Here is a 15937-nt window from a genome sequence, read left to right as displayed (position 1 = left end):
CTGATAGGCGGAGCCGCGTTGAATGACGGCCCGGCCCCGCCTTCCGAGTAAGGGGCGGTTTTACACGGAGGTGCTGCAGGCTTGCATTGGTAGGACCGAGCGCAGGGGCCGGGCGACGGGCGGACTCTGCACCCCCGAGGCTGCTTCGGGGGCGGGCGGTCCGGGTGGGCTGCCTGGAGGCGGTGGCGACCCCAGCCTCGCCTCCTTCAGGCCGCCAGCTGGCATTGGGCCTGCGCGTGGGGGCCCCGGGCCGCGGGGACGCTGACCGCCCCGACCCCCAAACCCCCATCAACAAAAATGAAATCAAAACTGGGGCTCCAGCTTTGCGGAGCGGGGACCCCGATTCTCACTCTGCGGTGGCTGGGCCTTCCCTCCGCCGCAGGGCCCGGCTGGGTGCAGTGGGAACAGTAGTTTTAGGGGAACCTGAAGGTCACCGAGTCTGTGCCCTTGAGCGCCCAAAGCGAATCCTGGGGGCTTCCGATGGGCAGCGCCGTGATGGCGGGGTTTCATGCAGGCGGTCAAACCGGGCCATCCGAGATTGGGTGCACACATAAAGTAGTGCCCATGACATCTCTTTGAGCCTTAATGGCCTTTGCCAGTCATGACCTCAGTCTGTCTTGAGCTTTTGACAATAATATACATTTTATATATGTTTCAGGAATATATATATTTATTATTGGTCATGGTATGCATAATATATGTAGAATTAATACCTGATTGAATAATTGTGAGCATCATTTTTTAAAAATATGGATATTCATAATGAAAATGGGTGCAGGGACCTCTTTGGAATTCATCGCTGCACTTTCAAAGAGCAAATGTGATGTTCACTTGCAATTTGCTGCAGTCTAATAATTTCACGTTTCCACAATAGGAGCAAAAAAAAAATTGTTTTAAGAGCAAGAAAAAAAAAAAAACCGAAATGTCTTACCAATTGGAATTTATACATCTGTATCTTGCCAAGTAATTAAATAGTGGGTGGCAAAATGTATGTAGTGAACAAATATGAAATGTTGTAAAGCCTTTTTTTTTTTTTTAGTTAAGAGAACTATGTTGGGTCAAGGTGAGAGAGGAAAAAGAATAAGAGAGTGAGTGGTTCCTGAAAGATTCAGGTGTATAATTAGAATTAATTGGGGGGGGGGGAAACAACCCAACCCTGTTGCCGTGGAGTCGATTCTGACTCATACCAACCCTATAGAACTTAGACTGCCCCATGGGGCTTCCAAGTCTGTAATCTTTAGAGAGGAAACTCTTGTAGTGGTTAAGAGCTACCGCATCTAACCATGAAGGTGAGCAGTTCAAATCCACCAGGCGTCCCTTGGAAACCCTGTGGGGCAGTTCTACTCTGTCCTATAAAGGGTCGCTAAAAGTTGGAATGGACTTCATGGCAACGGAGTAATCTTTAGGGAAGCCGACTGCCACATCTCTGTCCCGTGGAGCTGCTGATGGATTCAAACCACCTACCTTTTGGTTAGCAGCCAAGTTCTTAGCCACTGCGCTACCAGGGGCCCTTAATTGAAACTACTGTGCTTAAAAGAAAGCCTTGGAGGGAAGACTGGCATAAAACTAAGCATGTGGAATGGTGTTGTGTGCCATGGAGTCGATTTGGGCCCAGGTGACAGAGTAGAAATGCCCCATAGGGTTTTCATGACTGTTTTTTTAATCTCTACCGGAACAAGTTGCTAAGTCTTTTTCCCCCTGACTGGCTCGGTGGGTTCGTACCAGCCACCTTTCAGTTGTGTACCAACTTACAGCATTTTTATGTGTATTTGTTTTTGGTATTGTCAGTTTCGCAGGTAGAATGAAGCCCATCAATTTATCCTTCGCAGCGTGTGGGTTTCTGGGCATCTACCACTTGGGGGCAGCATCGGCCCTTTGCACACACGGCAGAAAGCTCCTGAAGGATGTCAAGGTCTTTGCAGGGGCTTCTGCGGGATCCTTGGTTGCCACTGTCCTGCTAACAGCGCCAGGAAAAATAGAGGTAATTAAGTCGTAGCTGGCCTATGTTTCTCGTCCAGAAATGAAGACCCAGCTGCAAAGCTGAGTGTTAACTCTGCCAGAATCTGGCAACTCCAGCAGCAGCCCTGTCCCTGGGAAACAGAAAAGGTTAAGACTTTGCTTTCAAAATTTCATCCTTAGGGAGCCGTGCTCTGATTTTGGAAAAGAAGATTATTTTGGGTGTCAGTGAGACAGGGAAATAAAATATGACTCCTGAGTTTTTATTTCGTCTTAAGATTCCAGCTCTGCTTCTGTCAAGGATATTTCTTCTTGACATGACCATGAGAAGAATACAGGGACTATTTTCAAGGCCTCGAAAAGGTGATGGATAACTCTCCTCACTCCTATTTACAAATGGGATATAAATAAAAACTCAGGCATGAGATTTCTTTCCTTGTTTTGTTCTCACCCTAAGAAAAAAACTCTGAATTCTCAGTAATTTAGCCGGAAGTAATAAAAATAAGCCTTTATCTGGTGATTTTATTTAATGCAGTCAGAGTTTTAAAAATCAGTTTTCTGCTATCTAGACAGTGATTATGCATTCTGTGGCAGTAGGAACAGTTCTGTAGGTGGTGAGTGTTGCATTTGCTAATTACTTACATACTTCAGTGGTTCTGAATAGTAATAAAATAATCAGTGTTTAACCCATTCAGTCCCAGGAATGAAATTAAATCATTTTAAAACCGCAAAATTGTACACATCAAAATCTTGCCCTTAAATCTCTCGTGAGCTGCATATGGAAGGGAAACTATACCTGAGGTCAGTTATTCAGAAATTCACTCTTCTTCCTGTTGTGGACTGCCTTGTGTGTCCCCAAAATATGTGTTGCAATCCTAACCACTCTACCTGTCAATGTAATGCTGGTTGGAAATAGGGTTTTTTGTTATGTTAATGAGACCATGCCAGAGTAGGATGTGTCTTAAATCTAATCCCTTCTGAGATATTAAAAGAGCAGATGAGAGCCAGAGGCAGGCACATCCTGGGGCAGACAAGCCTCGTGAGAATGGCCAAGGAACTAAGGAGAGCCCTAGGCTACCCACAAGGAAGGAATCCTCACAACCAACACCTGATTGGACTTTTAGCCTCCAGAACTGTGAGAAAATAAAGTTCAGTTTTTCAAAGCCACCCCATTGTGGTCATTGTGTTACAGCAGGACTAGCAAACTAAGAACTTCCCCGGTATTTATATGGTGGTTTATAGCGAACTAGAAAAGTGATTAAAAACTCTAGAGATTACACAGGCTGAGAACCCAAGTCAGGAAAAGTATAGGTAAGCTGTAACAAATCCCCCCACCATAGGGATCATAGGTTTTGAATTGCAGGCTAGTTCTTTCTAGAACTTGGTTTTCTTTTCTTTACTTTTTTGAGAGGGGAAGTTTTATTTTTATATAAAAAAAATAGACATCGTTAAAACTGGAGTAAACCTAGCACTGCAGACAGTTCTTTCCCATGTTAATCCTTTCAGTCACCCTGGGATTTTGTGTGTGTGTGTGTGTGTGTGTGTGTAAATATACACAACAAAATATACAGCCATTCAAAAGCAATTTCTACACGTACAGATCGATGCCACTGGTTACATTCTTTACATCGTCTCACGATTCTCACCATCTCCACCCATATTGTTTCACCACCATTGACATAGACTCTGTACCCCTTAAAATTCCAGTCTGTCCTTTAGAGTTCCTGTTGTCAGTTTGAGTGCATATAGATGATTCTTTATAAAAGTGCAGTACTCAAGGCAAACGTTCTTTATTGAGCTAAACTGTTGTTTTAGAGATGACTTCATGGGATAGTTTTGGTTCATGGCTTTAAAGTTGTTTCCAGGCAATAGATTCGGGGGTTCCTCCAGACTCAATGTATCCAGTAAGTCTGGGTTCCAATGAGAATTTGAAGTTCTGTGCTACAGTTTTTCTCCTTTTGATCAAGATCCATCCACAGAGTCCCTGATCAAAACGTTTAGTAATGGTAGCCAGGCACCATCTGTTTCTCCTGGTCTCGTGATAGAGGAGGTGGTGGTTCATGGAGGCAGTTAGACCTGTGGATCATTTCTTTCTCCTCCCTGGGTCTCCTTTCTCTTCTACTACTCCAGGTGAATGCAGACCAATTGGTTTCCTTTTTTGAGGCAGCCTGTAGGGCTCTCGAGTTCCTAGGATACTGTTTAGTGCAGTCTTTCCTTTAGGTAGAACACATTCTAGGTTTTGGAGTTGGGTAGACATGGCTTCGAATCCTCTGCAAATTCAGAAATGTATTAAGTGTGATTTGGAATTACTGTGATAATATACTGTCTTAGTCATCTAGTGCTGCCGTAACAGAAATACCACAAGTGGATGGCTTTAACAAAGAGAAATTTATTTCCTCACAGTCCAGTAGGCTAGAAGTCCAAATTCAGGGTCTCAGCTCCAGGGGAAGGCTTTCTTTCTCTGTCGGCTCTGGAGGAAGATTCATGTCATCAATCTTCCCCGGACAAGGAGCTTCTCAGCACAGGGACCAAAGGATATACTCTGCTCCCAGCAGTGTTTCTTTGGTGGTATGAGGTCCCCCCTTTCTGCTGGCTTCCCTTTCTTTTACCTTTTGAGAGATAAAAGGTGGTGCAGGCTACACCTCAGGGAACTCTGTTTACATTGGATCAGGGATATAACCTTAGTAAGGAGGTTACAGCCCCACCCTAATCCTCTTTAACATAAAAATACAATTGCAAAACGGAGGACAACCACACAATACTGGGAATCATGGCCTAACCAAGTTGACATATTCTAGGGGGACACAATTCAGTCTGTGACATATACCTACTTAAAAAAAAACCAAACCCAGTGCCATCAAGTCGATTCCAACGCATACCAACCCTACAGGACAGAGTAGAACTGCCCCATAGAGTTTCCAAGGAGCGTCTGGCGGATTTGAACTGCCGATCTTTTGGTTAGCAGCTGTAGCACTTAACCACTATGCCACCAGGGTTTCCTAAAAAAAATACCCACTTAGTTCACTACAATTCTGTGGTAGGAAGACATTGACTGGTTTCTCTAAATAGGTTACTGTGAGATACCTGTATTTTCAAGTCTAATGATCTGTTTTTATTTATTGTTCAGTAAGTTGATGATGTGGTTGTATTGTGTAATGAATGGTGTTGGCTTTAGAGAGAGAGCAAACCTTTTCTGGGAGCTCACATTGGAAGGTACACACCCATCCTCCTTATTTACCCAGGGCATCCTTATTTCTCATTTTTCAAAACAAATTTTTAACCATTGGAATCAGGGTTACTTTTTTCTTTTCTATGTAGCCTATGCAATACTTCACTAGTAGGATGGCTTTTCTTTTCCTTTTTTTTTTAAGCAAATTCTTTTCTACTTAGCTCAGTTCTCGCTGATGGTGTAAGTTCCTGGAGCTTCTCATTGTTGTGACAAATTCAGGAGCAATTAATCCAGTCCTGGGCTTATGCGTGTATAATTAAGAGAAGCACCTGATGCCAGGTGTATTTTAGGCGGTAGGCAAATTTAGACACTGATACCTAAGAGTAGAAAGCTGCAGCAAGCTTTGGCTTAGGCCTCACAGTCTGCAAGGCATGGAGCTAGACAGTCCCTGGATGTCACAAACCAGGTCCCTGGGTGGCATAGCGGTTTGCCCTTGGCTGTTCAAACCCACCCAGTGGCACTGCAGAAGAAAGGCCTGGTGACCTGCTTCCGTAAAGTTACCCACGAAAATCTTAGGGAGCAGTTCTACGGTGTAACGCATGGGGTCTCCATGAGTTGGAATCCACTAGAGGGCAAGGAGCTTGCTTTTTTTTTTTTTTTTTTGGTTTGATGCAAGACATAGTGGGGAATGCAAAGAGTCGTAAGTCCATTCCTCTTCCTTAGTAAGTATACCCTGTGGTGGTATGCTGTGTGTGTGTGTGTGTCTGTGTGTGTGTGTCTGTGTGTGTGTGTGACTAAAATCAATACAGGAGAATAAGTGGGCAGTGTCTTGTTGTTTGCCATCAAGTCAACTCCAGCTCACGGCGACCTCTTGTACAACAGTCTTGCACCTTCTTCACGACTTTTGGTATGTTCGAGCCCGTTGCCGTGACTATTAAGTAGGCAGCCTAGCTTCCTAGAAGTGCACATTTGGGAGGCTGGCACCGTGTCTCACCTCGAAGCCTGCAGTGGCTTCCTGGATGGTGAACTAAGTCCACTCCAGCGATCTCCAGGCTGTCCACCTCGTAGCAGTTTTCCCCAAAGGGAGATGTGATGATCTCATCCCCCTGCACAAGCCCCACCCCTCTGCTCAGTCAGGATGGAGGCAGATTTCTCAGCGGGCTTCCAAGGCCCAAGGCAATTGCTCTCTTCTTATAGCCCTCAGGAGGAGCCCTACTGGTATGTATATTGGTTAAGTGCCCAGCTCATAATCGAAAGATTGGTGGTTTGAACCCATTAGCTGCTCCATGGGAGAAAAATGTGGCAATCTGCTTCCATAAAGATGACAGCCTTGGAAACTATGAGGCAGTTCTACTCTGTCCTATAGGGTAGCTACGAGTTGGAATCAACTCAACGGCAAAGGGTTTTTCAGCATGTTTTGGGGGGACTTTACAGAATGCCAATGCCCGAGACTAATCTCCAGGACTCTGACTCGGTCACATAAATCATTGTCATCCCTTCTACTATTGCTGCCTCTGGTGGTGCTGTCCTTATCTATCAGTGCTCTTGCACAGCTGGGGGCCGTGGTGGTTCAGTGGTAGAATTCTCACCTCCCATGCGGGAGACCCAGGTTCCATTCCCGCCCAGTGCACCTCATGGGCACCCACCGCCCCTCTGTCAGTGGAGGTTTGCGTGTTGCTAGGATGCTGAACACGTTTCAGCAGAGCTTCCGGACTAAGATGGACTAGGAAGAAAGGCCTGGTGATCTGAAAATCAGTCCATGGAAACCCAGTGGATCACAATGGTCTGACCCAGAACTGATCGGGAGATGGTGCAGGCCTGGGCAGCGTTCGTTCCGCTGTGCGCGGGTTCACCGTGAGTGAAGTCCCACCTGAGGGCAGCTGACAACAGCAACAATTAGAGAGCGACAGACAAAGCGCTCTGAGGTCATGGAAAAGGAGTGAGAGAGGAGGGTCGTCGTGTCGGGTGATCTGTCGAAGAGCGTGCTAATGTAGAATGAGCACTGATTTTCCGGGCACGGGGGAAGGCCATTTGAGATGTCCTGAGAAGAAGAAAGGAATTGGGAGACCACTTAGCTCGCCTGGGGAGGGTACACGTACAGCAGGGGTAGGATTTCTGTGAGGAAGTCACTCTCTCTATAGCCGGAACGGTGTGAGGACCGGGTCACCTGGGGCTGCACTTACCTGGGAAGGACTGGGGAGCCCTAAGTCTGCAGCTGTGTTGAGAGAGTCCAGGTATGCTGTGCAATCAGCAAAGGCTTTTGGAACTGGGATGCCATTTTTTTTTTTTTTTAATAACTTTTATTAAGCTTCAAGTGAACATTTACAAATCCAATCAGTCTGTCACATATAAGTTTACATACATCTCACTCCCTACTCCCACTTGCTCTCCCCCTCTTGAGTCAGCCCTTTCAGTCTCTCCTTTCTTGACAATTTTGCCTGCTTCCCTCTCTCTCTATCCTCCCATCCCCCCTCCAGACAAGAGTTGCCAACACAATCTCAAGTGTCCACCTGATATAAATAGCTCACTCTTCATCAGCGTCTCTCTCCCACCCGCTGACCAGTCCCTTTCATTTCTGATGAGTTGTCTTCGGGGATGGTTCCTGTCCTGTGTCAACAGAAGTTCTGGGGAGCATGGCCACCGGGATTCCTCCAGTCTCAGTCAGACCATTAAGTTTGGTCTTTTTATGAGAATTTGGGGTCCGCATCCCACTGATCTCCCGCTCCCTCAGGAGTTCTCTGTTGTGCTCCCTGTCAGGGCAGTCATCGATTGTGGCCGGGCACCAACTAGTTCTTCTGGTCTCAGGATGATGTAGGTCTCTGGTTCATGTGGCCCTTTCTGTCTCTTGGGCTCTTAGTTGCCGTGTGGGCTTGGTGTTCTTCATTTTCCTTTGCTCCAGGTGGGTTGAGACCAATTGCTGCATCTTAGATGGCTGCTTGTTAGCATTTAAGACCCCAGACGCCACATTTCAAAGTGGGATGCAGAATGATTTCATAATAGAATTATCTTGCCAATTGACTTAGAAGTCCCCGCAAACCATGTTCCCCAGACCCCCGCGCTTGCTCCGCTAACCTTTGAAGCATTCATTTTATCCCGGAAACTTCTTTGCTTTTGGTCCAGTCCAATTGAGCTGACCTTCCATGTATTGAGTGTTGTCTTTCCCTTCACCTAAAGCAGTTCTTATCTACTGATTAATCAATAAAAAACCCTCTCCCACCCTCCCTCCCTCCCCCCCTCGTAACCACAAAAGTATGTGTTCTTCTCAGGTTTACTATTTCTCAAGATCTTATAATAGTGGTCTTATACAATATTTGTCCTTTTGCCTCTGACTCATTTCGCTCAGCATAATGCCTTCCAGGTTCCTCCATGTTATGAAATGTTTCACAGATTCGTCACTGTTCTTTATCGATGCGTAGTATTCCATTGTGTGAATATACCACAATTTCTTTACCCATTCATCTGTTGATGGACACCTTGGTTGCTTCCAACTTTTTGCTATTGTAAACAGAGCTGCAATAAACATGGGTGTGCATATATCTGTTTGTATGAAGGCTCTTGTATCTCTAGGATATATTCCTAGGAGTGGGATTTCTGGGTTGTATGGTAGTTCTATTTCTAACTGTTTAAGATAACGCCAGATAGATTTCCAAAGTGGTTGTACCATTTTACATTCCCACCAGCAGTATATGAGAGTTCCAATCTCTCCACAGCCTCTCCAACATTTATTATTTTGTGTTTTTTGGATTAATGCCAGCCTTGCTGGTGTGAGATGGAATCTCATCGTAGTTTTAATTTGCATTTCTCTAATGGCTAATGATCGAGAGCATTTTCTCATGTATGTGTTGGCTGCCTGAATATCTTCTTTAGTGAAATGTGTGTTCATCTCCTTTGCCCACTTCTTGATTGGGTTGTTTGTCTTTTTGTGGTTGAGTTTTGACAGAATCATGTAGATTTTAGAGATCAGGTGCTGGTCGGAGATGTCATAGCTGAAAATTCTTTCCCAGTCTGTAGGTGGTCTTTTTACTCTTTTGGTGAAGTCTTTAGATGAGCATAGGTGTTTGATTTTTAGGAGCTCCCAGTTATCGGGTTTCTTTTCATCATTTTTGGTAATGTGTTGTATTCTGTTTATACCTTGTATTAGGGCTCCTAAGGTTGTCCCAATTTTTTCTTCCATGATCTTTATCATTTTAGTCTTTATGTTTAGGTCTTTGATCCACTTGGAGTTAGTTTTTGTGCATGGTGTGAGGTATGGGTCCTGTTTCATTTTTTTGCAAATGGATATCCAGTTATGCCAGCACCATTTGTTAAAAAGGCTATCTTTTCCCCAGTTAATTGACACTGGTCCTTTGTCAAATATCAGCTGCTCATACGTGGATGGATCTATGTCTGGCTTCTCAATTCTGTTCCATTGGTCTATGTGTCTGTTGTTGTACCAATACCAGGCTGTTTTGACTACTGTGGCTGTATAATAGGTTCTGAAGTCAGGTAAGGTGAGGCCTCCCACTTTCTTCTTCTTTTTCAGTAGTGCTTTGCTTATCCGGGGCTTCTTTCCCTTCCATATGAAATTGGTGATTTGTTTCTCTATCCCCTTAAAATATGACATTGGAATTTGGATCGGAAGTGCGTTAAATGTATAGATGGCTTTTGGTAGAATAGACATTTTTACTATGTTAAGTCTTCCTATCCATGAGCAGGGTATGTTTTTCCACTTAAGCATGTCCTTTTGAATTTCTTGTGGTAGAGCTTTGTAGTTTTCTTTGTATAGGTCTTTTACATCCTTGGTAAGATTTATTCCTAAGTATCTTATCTTCTTGGGGGCTACTGTGAATGGTATTGATTTGGTTATTTCCTCTTCGGTGTTCTTTTTGTTGATGTAGAGGAATCCAAGTGATTTTTGTATGTTTATTTTATAACCTGAGACTCTGCCAAACTCTTCTATTAGTTTCAGTAGTTTTCTGGAGGATTCCTTAGGGTTTTCTGTGTATATAATCATGTCATCTGCAAATAGTGATAACTTTACTTCTTCCTTGCCAATCCGGATACCTTTTATTTCTTTGTCTAGCCTAATTGCCCTGGCTAAGACTTCCAACACGATGTTGAATAAGAGCCGTGATAAAGGGCATCCTTGTCTGGTTCCCGTTCTCAAGGGAAATGCTTTCAGGTTCTCTCCATTTAGAGTGATATTGGCTGTTGGCTTTGCATAGATGCCCTTTATTATGTTGAGGAATTTTCCTTCAATTCCTGTTTTGGTAAGAGTTTTTATCATGAATGGGTATTGGACTTTGTCAAATGCCTTTTCTGCATCAATTGATAAGATCATGTGGTTTTTATCTTTTGTTTTATTTATGTGATGGATTACATTAATGGTTTTTCTGATATTAAACCAGCCTTGCATACCTGGTATAAATCCCACTTGATCAGGGTGAATTATTTTTTTGATGTGTTGTTGGATTCTATTGGCTAGAATTTTGTTGAGGATTTTTGCATCAATGTTCATGAGGGATATAGGTCTATAATTTTCTTTTTTTGTAATGTCTTTACCTGGTTTTGGTATCAGGGAGATGGTGGCTTCATAGAATGAGTTGGGTAGTATTCTGTCATTTTCTATGCTTTGGAATACCTTTAGTAGTAGTGGTGTTAACTCTTCTCTGAAAGTTTGGTAGAACTCTGCAGTGAAGCCGTCCGGGCCAGGGCTTTTTTTTGTTGGGAGTTTTTTGATTACCGTTTCAATCTCTTTTTTTGTTATGGGTCTATTTAGTTGTTCTACTTCTGAATGTGTTAGTTTAGGTAGGTAGTGTTTTTCCAGGAATTCATCCATTTCTTCTAGGTTTTCAAATTTGTTAGAGTACAATTTTTCATAATAATCTGAAATGATTCTTTTAATTTTATTTGGTTCTGTTGTCATGTAGTCCTTCTCATTTCTTATTCGGGTTATTTGTTTCCTTTCCTGTATTTCTTTAGGCAGTCTAGCCAATGGTTTATCAATTTTGTTAATTTTTTCAAAGAACCAGCTTTTGGCCTTGTTAATTCTTTCAATTGTTTTTCTGTTCTCTAATTCATTTAGTTCAGCTCTGATTTTTATTATTTGTTTTCTTCTGGTGCCTGATGGATTCTTTTGTTGCTCACTTTCTATTTGTTCAAGTTGTAGGGACAGTTCTCTGATTTTGGCTCTTTCTTCTTTTTGTATGTGTGCATTTATTGATATAAATTGGCCTCTGAGCCCTGCTTTTGCTGTGTCCCAGAGGTTTTGATAGGAAGTATTTTCATTCTCGTTGCTTTCTATGAATTTCCTTATTCCCTCCTTGATGTCTTCTATAATCCAGTCTTTTTTCAGCAGGGTATTGTTCATTTTCCAAGTATTTGATTTCTTTTCCCTAGTTGTTCTGTTATTGATCTCTAGTTTTGTTGCCTTGTCGTCTGAGAAGATGCTTTGTAATATTTCAATGTTTTGGACTCTGCAAAGGTTTGTTTTATGACCTAATATGTGGTCTATCCTAGAGAATGTTCCATGTGCGCTAGAAAAAAAAGTATATTTTGCAGCAGTTGGGTGGAGAGTTCTGTATAAGTCAATGAGGTCAAGTTGGTTGATTGTTGTGATTAGGTCTTCCGTGTCTCTGTTGAGCTTCTTACTGGATGTCCTGTCCTTCTCCGAAAGTGGTGTGTTGAAGTCTCCTACTATAATTGTGGAGGTATCTATCTCGCTTTTCAATTCTGTTAAAATTTGATTTATGTATCTTGCAGCCCTGTCATTGGGTGCGTAAATATGTAATATGGTTATATCTTCCTGGTCAATTGTCCCTTTTATCATTATATAGTGTCCTTCTTTATCCTTTGTGGTGGATTTAAGTCTAAAGTCTATTTTGTCAGAAATTAATATTGCTACTCCTCTTCTTTTTTGCTTATTGTTTGCTTGATATACTTTTTTCCATCCTTTGAGTTTTAGTTTGTTTGTGTCTCTAAGTGTAAGGTGTGTCTCTTGTAGGCAGCATATAGATGGATCGTGTTTCTTTATCCAGTCTGTGACTCTCTGTCTCTTTATTGGTGCATTTAGTCCATTTACATTCAGGGTAATTATAGATAAATAAGTTTTTAGTGCTGTCATTTTGATGCCTTTTTATGGGTGTTGTTGACAATTTCATTTTTCCACATACTTTTTTGTGCTGAGGCGTTTTTCTTAGTAAATTGTGAGATCCTCATTTTCATAGTGCTTGACTTTATGTTAGTTGAGTCGTTACGTTTTTCTTGGTTTTTATCTTGAGTTATAGAGTTGTTATACCTTTTTGTGGTTACCTTATTATTTACCCCTATTTTTCTAAGTAAAAACCTAACTTGTATTGTTCTATATCGCCTTGTATCACTCTCCATATGGCAGTTCAATGCCACCTGTATTTAGTCCCTCTTTTTGATTATTGTGATCTTTTACCTATTGACTTCCATGATTCCCTGTTATGTGTATTTTTTTTTTTTAATTAATCTTAATTTGTTTGTTTTTGTGATTTCCCTATTTGGGTTGATATCAGGACGATCTGTTTTGTGAACTTGTGTTGTGCTGATATCTGATATTATTGGTTCTCTGACCAAACAATATCCTTTAGTATTTCTTGTAGCTTTGGTTTGGTTTTTGCAAATTCTCTAAACTTGTGTTTGTCTGTAAATATCTTAATTTCGCCTTCATATTTCAGAGAGAGTTTTGCTGGATATATGATCCTTGGCTGGCAGTTTTTCTCCTTCAGTGTTCTGTATATGTCGTCCCATTCCCTTCTTGCCTGCATGGTTTCTGCTGAGTAGTCAGAACATATTCTTATTGATTCTCCCTTGAAGGAAACCTTTCTTTTCTCCCTGGCTGCTTTTAAAATTTTCTGTTTATCTTTGGATTTGGTGAGTTTGATGATAATACGTCTTGGTGTTTTTCTTTTTGTATCAATCTTAAATGGGGTTCGATGAGCATCTTGGATAGATATCCTTTCATCTTTCATGATGTCAGGGAAGTTTTCTGTCAGGAGTTCTTCAACTATTTTCTCTGCGTTTTCTGTCCCCCCTCCCTGTTCTGGGACTCCAATCACCTGCAAGTTATCCTTCTTGATAGAGTCCCACATAATTCTTAGGGTTTCTTCATTTTTTTTAATTCTTTTATCTGATTTTTTTTCAGCTATGTTGGTGTTCATTCCCTGGTCCTCCAGATGTCCCAGTCTGCATTCTAATTGCTCGAGTCTGCTCCTCTGACTTCCTAGTGTGTTGTCTAATTCTGTTATTGTTAATCTTTTGGATTTCTACATGTTGTCTCTCTATGGATTCTTGCAACTTATTAATTTTTCCAGTATGTTCTTGAATAATCTTTTTGAGTTCTTCAACAGTTTTATCAGTGTGTTCCTTGGCTTTTTCTGCAGTTATCCTAATTTCATTTGTGATATCATTAAGCATTCTGTAAATTAGTTTTTATATTCTGTATCTGATAATTCCAAGATTGTATCTTCATTTGGGAAAGATTTTGATTCTTTTGTTTGGGGGGTTGGAGAAGCTGTCACGGTCTGCTTCTTTAAGTGGTTTGATATGGATTGTTGTCTCCGAGCCATCACTGGGAAACTAGTTTTTCCAGAAAATCTGCTAAAAAAAAAATGCAGTCAGATCCCTACCAGAGTTCTCCCTCTGGCTCAGGCTATCCAGATGTTAATGAAGCCGCCTGGGGAGGGTGGGGGAGGGAACAGAGAGATAGGAGAGTAGCACCTCAGAATATAGCCAGAGTTGCTTGTCTTGCTTGGAATGACTATTATATCTGAGATTCCCGCGGGCGTGTCGCCTATGTGTGCTGGCTGTGTGGAGATTGCCCCCGGGGGGTCTGGCCCGCTGGAGTCATGGTCAGATCCTCCGCTTCCAGCCCCACGCCCAGCGTCAAGGCTCCCCTACTGGGACGGTGCACTCTCGACTCCAAAATCAGTCGCTGCCTCCCGGGGACTTCTCGTCCCTCCAGCCGCGTGGCTGTGCCGCACCCGATAACCAGTTGGGCCTCCTCCCGGGGTTAGTTCAGATGGGTGGAGCAGCTCCCGGTGCTTGTGCGTAACCGAGTGTCCCAGCTGGGATGCTGTTCTCCCCGCTCCAATATCAGTCACTGCCTCCCGGGGACTTCTCCTACCGGCTGCGTCCCACGCTGCCCACGCGACCCGGCTGGTCCCCTTCCCGGGGTTAGTTCAGGGCGGTGGTGCAACTCTCCGTGTTTATGGCGTACCTGCGTCCAGTCCAAATCCCTGCGGGACGATTCCCCGGCTCGGATGCTGCTCTTTCTGCTCCAAGACCAATCACTGCCTCCCGGGGACTTCTCCTACCGGCTGCGTCCCACGCCGCCCGTGGAACCGGCTGGTCCCCCTCCCGGGGTTAGTTCAGGGGGGTGGAGCAGGTCTCTGTGCTTGTGCCGTACCTGACTGGTACGCTGGCTCCAGGCTCTGGAAACAATCGCTGCTTCCCCGTATTAGTTCGTTCTCCGTCTCTAAATCTGTGTTTGTTGTTCAGGGTTCGTAGATTGTTATGTATGTGATCGATTCACTTGTTTTTCCGTGTCTTTGTTGTAAGAGGGACCCGAGGTAGCGTCTGCCTAGTCCGCCATCTTCCGGGATGCCATTTTTGACAAAGCATGTTGTTGTTAGTTGCGGTCGAGTCGACTCCGACTCAGGGCTCCCCCGTGTGTGCAGAGTAGAACTGCTACATAGAATTTTTGAGGCTGTGACCCTTTACAAACGGTCGCCTGGCCTTTCTTCCGAGGTGCCTCTGGGTGGGTTTGAATCTCCAACCTTTTGGCTAATGGTGGGGCGCCTAATCACTTGTGGCAACCAGGGACTCCTTTGACAAGGCATAGCCTGATTTATTCACTTTGTTTTTTCAGGAATGTAACGAATTCACCTACAAGTTTGCGGAAGAAACCCGAAGGCAGCCTTTTGGGGCAGCGACACCCGGTTATGACTTTATGGCCCGCCTGAGGTACAGACCTAGTGTATTTCCCCCAGAAGTCCATGAAGACAGAGTGGGGACGACTTCCTGTATACACTGTGGCAAGCTCAGCTTTGCCTCTGCTGAAATATTTACAAGCTGTTCAATAATTAAAGGTGAATAATGCAGTTCACTTTTTCTTCCTTAGAAGTGGAATGGAGTCGATTCTTCCTCACAACGCCCACGAGCTGGCCCAGAATCGACTCCATGTATCCATCACCAACACCAAGACCAGGGAAAATTACTTAGTCTCCCATTTTTCCTCCAGAGAAGACCTCATTAAGGTAACACAGCTGCAGTTGTTGTTGTTGTTAGCTGCTGTCGAGTCGATTCGGACTCATAGTGACAGAGTAGAACAGCCCCATAGGGTTTCCAGGGAGCAACTGGTGGATTCAAACTGCTGACCTTTTGGTTAGCAGCCAAGCTCTTAACCACTGTGCCACCGGGACTCCATCACTTTCTGTTAGTGGGAAATACTTGAATTTTCCTTGTCTGACAGATTTCCTCCTTACACAGGTTCTGGCTTTCACAGGTTTTACTGTATTTCCTACTAATAGTGAGCATCATCCCATTCTTGAGGCCCACTGTCTTGCCTTGTGCCTGATAGATGATAAGTGCCCAATAAGCGATGTCTCCGATGAACGGATTAACCAGTATCCCTCACGAGCCACCTCAAGACTTGCTGGGCCCCAGAGGCCCCCGAAGGAGCCCTGGTGTTAAGTGCTCAGCTGCTAACCAAACCCTGTACTTGTTCATTGTTTCTCTCGTGATCTTTGACCTCACGCCAACTATGGAAAGCAGGTCCCTAATGCAATTTAGTAGCAATAACAAATA

The 15937-nt window shown here is 43.6% G+C and overlaps 1 protein-coding gene across 1 annotated transcript in view; it reads left to right on the top strand.

Moving 5' to 3' along the window:
- Positions 1-225: 225 nt before the first annotated feature.
- The window catches only part of PNPLA4 (patatin like phospholipase domain containing 4), a 37647-nt gene continuing 21935 nt past the window's right edge, over positions 226-15937 (top strand). The window contains exons 1-3 of the mRNA XM_064277939.1: positions 226-1981; positions 15000-15094; positions 15252-15387. Coding sequence (XP_064134009.1) covers positions 1802-1981; positions 15000-15094; positions 15252-15387 — 411 coding nt within the window. The 5' untranslated portion in view covers positions 226-1801. The remainder of the gene's footprint in view (positions 1982-14999; positions 15095-15251; positions 15388-15937) is intronic.

This window comes from Loxodonta africana, chromosome X (genome assembly GCF_030014295.1).
Source record: "Loxodonta africana isolate mLoxAfr1 chromosome X, mLoxAfr1.hap2, whole genome shotgun sequence".
Taxonomy (NCBI): Eukaryota; Metazoa; Chordata; class Mammalia; order Proboscidea; family Elephantidae; genus Loxodonta; species Loxodonta africana.
This window is presented reverse-complemented; position numbering and strand designations above follow the sequence as displayed.